This window comes from Lytechinus variegatus, chromosome 8 (genome assembly GCF_018143015.1).
Source record: "Lytechinus variegatus isolate NC3 chromosome 8, Lvar_3.0, whole genome shotgun sequence".
Classification (NCBI taxonomy): domain Eukaryota; kingdom Metazoa; phylum Echinodermata; class Echinoidea; order Temnopleuroida; family Toxopneustidae; genus Lytechinus; species Lytechinus variegatus.
In genome coordinates, this window is record NC_054747.1 from 10,385,012 (window position 1) to 10,393,147 (window position 8,136).

Here is an 8,136-nt window from a genome sequence, read left to right on the forward strand (position 1 = left end):
AGATATAATTATAGATATTGACTGTTTCTTCTTACACACACAGTATGGACGCATATGTGCGACGCGCACGTGTGTATATTATTATATGAATTGCACACGAGTAAGGAAATGATTCTTTAAAAATCACGTTATTGCGTGCGTTGCAGTCTTCTATCACAACATACGAAATGATTTAAGAGTATTTATCGTTTGAATTCCATCATGTGTCCAGGTAACTGTCCCCCAACTTGCCACTGCAGTTTTAAATGGGTCTGGATTTTGTACATAGTGGCAGCTGGTGGTTTTTCCGTAGTGGCATTTGAAGTGATTATATACTTCATTGTAAAGAGAAAGAAGACGAAGAAAAGCGGTAAGTTACATTACCCATGAAGGTGACTCTTAGCAGCTTTGATTTTTTTATACAGATGCAAGCATGGAATGTTGAAATCAAACATAGGTGTTTAATCTCATCTCTTTATATTATATTTTATTACATTACATGAAAATTATGTTACAGAAACGTTGGGGTTCAAAAAAGACTAGTGTATGACTAAAATGGCATATTTACATAACTTGTCACTCTTCATTAAACTGGCCTTTGACTAGGATGGCATAGGCCTAACCCGAAAGTAGTAGGGGCGTCAATGGTAATTCTTATGTCCAGCAGCATACAGTGCGTATCACGAAAAAGGAAACCCGTTTTCAGAGACAGATTTCAAATCTATTAAATAGTTTTTACTATAAACCCTACACTCATGGCAGAAGGGAAATCTTATCTCGAATTTTAAACGAACAGCTAAGCACATCTTTAATGCGTGACATATTACGAACAGTAAATATTGAGGCATATCAGAAACGATTTGCGCAGAAACTCACGTGTGAATCTGAATCCACTCTCATTTCAGGGATCAGAATCTTAACAAAGAGTACATAAGACATGCTAATGAGACAATTGTCAAATAAGCCAGGTCGTCGTATCTCGAACTCATTTTGTCCCATTTCTCTGCGCAACCTGGATTTTTCATTAAAAAATCGTTGCTCAATTATGCGTGAAGTGTTCGTCTCATGTCAGGTATCAAAATAAGGACTGAGAAATAATTGAATTATATGACTATGTATATGAAATATCATAATTTTGGGCCTTTGAAGAACAAAAAACATGGGAATCCTGGTTTCCCTTTTATCTGGGACCCACTGTATAACTCTCTCCCTGCAGTCTTGTGTTCTTCTTATATGGAAAAAAGACAGTCATCTGATTGCCCTACCAGAGAGAACACTGTTGCCCGTATTCTGAAGTCGGGTTTAACTTAAACTTAGCTTTAAAGTTGTGGTTTAAGTATGGAAAGCCAATTGTTACATAAATCACTAACAGTAAATATATCATTTCAGCCCATTTGGCTTTTAAATCATTCATAATTGTGTCAGTATAAAGAAATGATAGTGCCTTCACCATCATGAATGAGACAAGAGCACAGTAAACATAGGAAACATATAACTTAATAAAAATGTTGACACTTTTAGCTTCCCATAATTTTAGCACAGAGTTAGACCACGGTGTAAGTTGAACTGAATTCAGAATACGGGCCTGTGTCTTTATATTTAAATTTGGTCTTTAATATTGGTCTTTATGGTAAGTCACATAGAAACTCGGCGGGACAGCTTGTTGGTGGTTTACGCCAAGCATAGTTTACCATGATCACATATAGCCTAATGAGTTAATCAGGCACAGTGGCTGACCTTACATATACGACTGATAGTACTCTCATGTCTTTAAATATCAAAGTGGAGACCATAGCAGAGTAAAGATTCGAACTCGCAACCTTGCAATTACGAGTCCAATGCTCTAAACACTAGACCACATTAGCCGTTGAGCATTACTTTTTAATAGCATGCATGCCTCGCACAGTCCCTATGCGCGGTGAATACTCAAACTGCCGAGGTGTAAACGGTGAGAATCTATTTTCTCACTGTTAGATTTGAGGATTATGGATTGTGAATTACAATTTAAATATCATGTTAACATTTTGTCAAACACACTGTACACAATCTGTGGCATTTTCTTTCCTCTGTTAGACAAGACCAATATGGGGAGAATTTGAGTTCAAGAAGCATTTTGGGGTAAAAGTTGGGAACCGGTCAATTTCACCTAATTTGAATGTGCTGAATCTGATAAGACCGGTTCCCAAGCCAATTTTCATGTTTTGACCACCTAATTTGCATAAACAAAATGGCTGCCAAATTGACTATTTATAATCTTATTTCTACAATATTCTTTTATAATATTTGCTTTCACCGATATGGATACTGCAAAATCCTGCATACATAACAATGTACCATTCAGGAAAATTTGTTATTTCTGTTTGGTGCTAATTAATTATGCAACTTTATGCATATTTTGCAAAAATGTGCTATAATTTGATAATTACACCTCAAAAAATTATTATTCTGGGTACAAATATAATTTGTATCATTATGATAACTGTTTGGCCCCTAAATATAATATTTAAGTCAATTTTTATATGTATTTTATTATACTTTGATTTTTGTTATGTTCTTGTATTTTTTGCCATTTTCTTTGTATATGTTTGATTGAGATCTTGAAAAAAAAACTAGTATCAATGGCAGACAAATATCAAGCTTCAATCATTGAATCATTTGATAAACTTCTTTTGCCACAACTGTTAATTGTACTCAGGAACAAATACACACACATGCTCCCACACCCACACCTGTATATAGAAAGTAATATACTTGCAAGGTATATTATACATGCCCAATATAAAACATTGATGCTGATCCTATAATCATGACAATTACCAAATTCAATGAACCCGTCAGAAAAAAAGGGTTTAGAAGTTAGAAAACCTGTAATCATGCTGGAATTAGATTTCTTGAAATATCCTTGATAATTAGATAACAGACCCAATAATCAATGATCTTTAATGATTTTTTTTTCAGTGTAGTTTATCAATCGGATTTAAGTATCAGTACATTGTTAACATCCTTGTAACAAAATTATATATTTGATTCGTCTCCATCAGAACAGCAATCATTACAGTTAACAAAAGAAGGATTTGTAATAAAGGCAAAGGGTCTGTATTACCGGATCACTTACTTGGTTTTTTATCATTACTGATATCTTTATTTCCTCTGAGTCAACCATCAAAGTAATAACTGAAAACCACAGCTTCTATCCAATCCTTGCCATTGAAGATTCTTTGCCAAACGATACTGAATACAGAAGAGGAAATGATAAAAACTAGCGGGCTAAACACAGATTAGCTCAATGGTAAAAACATGGGCAAAACAAGAAGGTTTCCAGCTGCCCAGTCACTGCCCAATGCAGAACAAATTTTCACACTGCGTTCTCTGGTTGAAAAGTGCTAGGGAGGTCTGATGATGGTAAACCAGCATGGAGACAGTTTGCAGAAGTCCAGCCTAGAGGTTATCTGGTCATGGATGCTGTTTTCCGCTCCACCTCATGTAAAACAGTGTCTGATCTCAGCAATTCTGTGAAGCTGGTAATATGCAGATTGGCAGACATGTGATGTGAGTTTCTTCATGCTCATTGTTCTATCAAAGACAACGCCAAGATATCTAGCCTTGCATACTGGAGATATATAGCTTCCTCACCTATTAAGACTGGAGTTGTAGTCATAATAATTACGCATATGGAGATGACAGAACAAGTTACTTCGCTTTTAATCGTTAAGCTCCAAGAAGTTGACCTTCATCCAACATCGAATCCTCAGTGGCAGCACCAACAACAGAAGCTGCCCGAACCTCTCTATCTTTTAACTTTTGGATCAAAAGTGAGGTATGCAGCTGGATGTCAACGGCATAGAAGTGTACACCAAGACCAAGTTGCCACATTATAGAGCCAAGAGGAGTGATGTACAGTTTGAAGAACAAGGGACCAATGACAGACTCCCAAGGAACTCCATAGCAAAGGATAGTAACAGGAGACTGCATGTCAGTGATGAATACAGCTTGTCCTCCTGTTGGCAAGGTATAGGGAAAGCCATTGGAGTGCAGAATCATCGATTCCAAAACAGACTGTCAGTCTCCCAAGAAGAATGACATGTTTAGTGGTACCAAAACCGGTTGACAAGTCAAACATAACTTAGGCAACTGCTTTCTTCATAGAAAGAGATCTCCTGGCTCTACAAAGAAATTATTGACCTAGACTTTGATGGTGATATCTCACACTCGCATGCAGCCTATCAGAGCTGGGTCAGCTATTGGATGCTGTTGGGTTTGATACCGATCAAAAGAAGTGGATTAATAATAACCTACAGGAACACCAAACATGTCAGGAACCCACCATCCTCTGACAGATATCTTCGTTATCAATTAGAAATAATCTTATGATGATATGAATATGTGAGAATATCAGAAGTTCGATAAATGGCCAAGGGGACATTACACAATTCACTGCGGTATTGAAAGGTGCACTCCGAGCATTTTAACACCTGAAACAAGATCTGGTCAGAGAGCAGATTCTCTCTCAAGACAAAAGTTTAAGTTTTCTCTATGGATCTGTGACATAAGAATCAGACATATCTCAAGAACACAAACACGATGACTTCGATACCAACTGCCTCCGCATAATACTTGTGCTAAATTGATTTGATTTCAACAATTTTATAATATGAGGCTGCCCTATCAATCAAGCCATCCAATGGAACACCAGCTCGATGATAACTGACATTGATCATTCAACACCCCGAAGGTGTATCAAGCTGGGGGGAAGCCGGATGCCTCTAAGTTGAATGAAGCGGCAATCCTTGATAGAACACAATAGTCTGGCTTTTGATTATTTAAAGCGGTCTAATTGGTAGGCAAAATGAGACATTAGATGGTTTATAAATATGTGGGTTCAGTTATGAGAATTTTTTTTTCAAAATTGGAACAATTTGACAAGCATAATGGAGAACACACAAGACATTTCATTTTCAGCAGACTGTTTTCACTTCATTTTGCTAAAGAAAAGCACACTGAATATATATATATACATGTATGTGTAATGAGATTCTGTTGGTTGGGGAACATAACTACTCCAAAGGATATTAAATGCGACTGATTGACTATCAGGAGTTGAGATTTACAGTACTGTCATGATTCAAAGTTAATAATCCATCATCTAAAACTCAGGTAAATACGAATGAATTGATTGATATCATAATTCAAAAAACATTTTATATTGAAAATTTAAGCAATTAATAGTGACATTCGCTTGAATACAGATAAATTCGTTGGATCACCACCAGTGTGCTTTTAAAATGCGAAGGCCCTCCCTGCAGGAATTTACCTTTGTATGCAGATGTGAGTGTGGGAGTCGGTGCATCTGTTAATGCCCATGGATATATACGAATACAAACATGTGAAAATCATTGAAAGTTATTATTTTCTGCCATTGATAATCAATACTTTGACAGATCCCATGACAAAACATGCACGAAACAAAAAGTACAAAATACAAAGAAATACATAAGAAATTCAAAAACAATAAAATAAATTATTATTCACTGTGGTATTATATTCTAAGGGCCGTATAATTATTCCTAATGATGCAAATACTATTTGTACCAAAAATATAAAAATTTGAGCTGAAATTATCAAATTAAAGCATAATGATCCAAAATATGCATAAATCTGCAAAAATAACAATTTTTCCCGAAAGGTATACGTATGTATGCAGGATTTTGCAGTATTTATGTCTGTGAAAGCGAATATAAGTAAAGAACATTGTCAAAATAATATTCTGAATTATCAATTTTGCAGCCATTTTGTTTATGCAAACTAGGTGGTCAAAACATGAGAAATTAGCTTGGGAACCGATCCTATCAGATTCAGCATATTTGAATTGTGTGAAATAGACCGGTTCCCAACTTTTACCCCAAAATGCTTCTTAAAGTTTATACAGGCCTCTTTTTCCAGAATGGCTCTAGTCTATGTGGTATATCAAAAGAAGCGGAATAGGAGTAGTACAGGGCCCCGTTGCACAAAAGTAACTATTATGGTATCTTTGTTATCCAATGGTAACTTTCATTGAGTCCTTGATTTTGATTGGCTGATGAGCATTGTTACCATCGTAGTTACCATAAGATGGCAATTTTACTATAAAGTAGATTTTATGCAACGGGCCCAAGGTTTACATTACATTTTGTTTCTAATTCTATTGATTCAGCTGAACTCCAGTTAACACAAACCTACAGTACTTGCCAAGATTCTCAGGATATCAGATCTAACAAAGGAAGGGCTTCAACAACGGACAATTTAACGGTAAATAAAATATTATCGCAGCCTTGAATGTTATCGTATTCATCAATAAAATAATTATTACCGAAATCATAATTATTGTTATTATTGGTTTTCCTGTCCATTTTCATTAATTTCGCGACGACGAACTGATCGTTTAATTTCGCCTAAAACACCATTTTCAGTTTCATTTATCGGCACACATATTTGCACTATAAACTTCCAAATTCAGATAACATGTTTCTGTATTCATTTTTTTTAAACTTTACTGTTTCTATTTTTTGCGGATCTTTTCAGTTAGAATCATTTTATTCCATTATGTTTGATAAAGACGCAATTCCTGTAACACTTATGAGATATGGTTGTAAGCGCTTATTCTTTTAGTGATTGATGAGTGGGTGCAGGGGCGGATCCAGGATTTCCCCAAAGGGGGCACATTTTCCGGGGGAATTTGACGAGCAAAAAAAAAGGTTTTTAAACCAAAGAATAAGGTTATTTCGTCCACGAAAAAAAAATAATTATCCCTTTCAAAGGGGGGGAGCACGAGTCTGCAGTGCCCCCCCCCCCCTGGATCCGCCTCTGAGTGGGTGGATGACCTAGTATGCCAATGGTAGGTATTTTTTCTTCATCATCTTGTTCTTTTTTATTTTACATAATTGTATATAATTTAAATCGTTTTGGGGAAGGGAATCATGGTATTGACCACGGTCTATAGTTACGAAAGTGGAACAAAAACGAGTTGTTGTTCCGATGATGGTCTGTCAGATGTAAAGTTCAGTAAATTTTTAACATCCAATATGATTTCGAATTCCTAAACGCTCGCAAGGAAGGTACCAGTGCGAATTTGAAAACACTACTCAGCTATTTTAATTGATCGTTGTTTATAATTATGTTTATATGAGATAACTATGAAATCGCGCGCCAGTAGAATTAAATTAAATTTAGTATTTGGCTATTTAAATGCTTATCCCATAGGTCATTCAAATCAGTTGCAAACTGAATCATTACATCAAAAATTTTGACGAAATTGGACGGGAAAACCTAGATTATCACGATAATCAGCATCATTGTTGCTGCAGTTATATTACTATTATCACTACTACAATCACTACATTAAGTATTATTGCTACAATTATTGTTGTTTTTCTCCTTCTTCTTCACATTATGGTTAGTAGTAGTATAATTATTGTTCTTGTTGATGTTTTATGGTGTTTTTTTTTACTTTACTGTTGCTTCAATAGATGCAAAACATTCGTGTCGCCGGATTATTAAGTCGTGGAAACCAACAAACCTCTCATCACCACTATTCCTCTCCTTATATATTTTGGCAGGGTTCTAACATCCAATGTGATGAAACAGACCATACCTATGAAGCCGCAGTCGGTGGATCCGATGCTCCCAGTTTCTATATGGCATTAAATCCTCCTGATACAGGTGAACCATCCCCTGCCACCAGACAGGATGCCTCCAATCCCAACTGCTCATCAGCTGACGATTATGATGACGTAGCTCTGCCTGAACGGGTGTAGATTCGGGCGACGACACTACAGGGGAGTGTTTCATCAACATTTTCATCCGACAAGTTGTCACATCTTTCTCTGATGTTGATTGGCTGAGAGGTATTGTTACTATGGTAACTGTCGGATAAAATGGGACTTGTCGGATAAAATGTCTGACAAGTCCTTTCATGAAACGCTCCCCAGACCTTATGAAGTGACGTCATCACCTCGCCATCTTAGGGTCGTGCATTAGTGATACGCAGCTGGCGGATCTCACAAAATGCCGCTTTACAGGGAACACATGAGTATTACAGACCCCCATTCACTCGCCTGTTATATCATAGCTCATCAAAAAAATCATTAAAAATCAATCCCTCGATAGATTTTGCTTTAATTT

At 36.3% G+C, this 8,136-nt stretch overlaps 1 protein-coding gene across 1 annotated transcript; it reads left to right on the forward strand.

The window, feature by feature from the left end:
* The first annotated feature begins 201 nt into the window (after nt 1–201).
* Nucleotides 202–7,843, forward strand: LOC121420637. The gene is made up of 3 exons (XM_041615301.1): nt 202–349; nt 6,170–6,264; nt 7,572–7,843. Exons 1-3 carry the CDS (start codon nt 202–204, stop codon nt 7,767–7,769), a joined length of 441 nt encoding a protein of 146 aa, XP_041471235.1. The 3' UTR covers nt 7,770–7,843.
* The last annotated feature ends 293 nt before the right edge of the window (nt 7,844–8,136 follow it).

Bases quoted from the DNA above. Each gene is read 5' to 3' on its own strand.
- LOC121420637 (XM_041615301.1), top strand. From the start codon at position 202: ATGTGTCCAGGTAACTGTCCCCCAACTTGCCACTGCAGTTTTAAATGG. The intron at 350-6,169 runs GTAAGTTACATT...CTATTGATTCAG, and splicing joins AAAGAAGACGAAGAAAAGCG to CTGAACTCCAGTTAACACAA. The intron at 6,265-7,571 runs GTAAATAAAATA...ATATTTTGGCAG, and splicing joins CAACAACGGACAATTTAACG to GGTTCTAACATCCAATGTGA.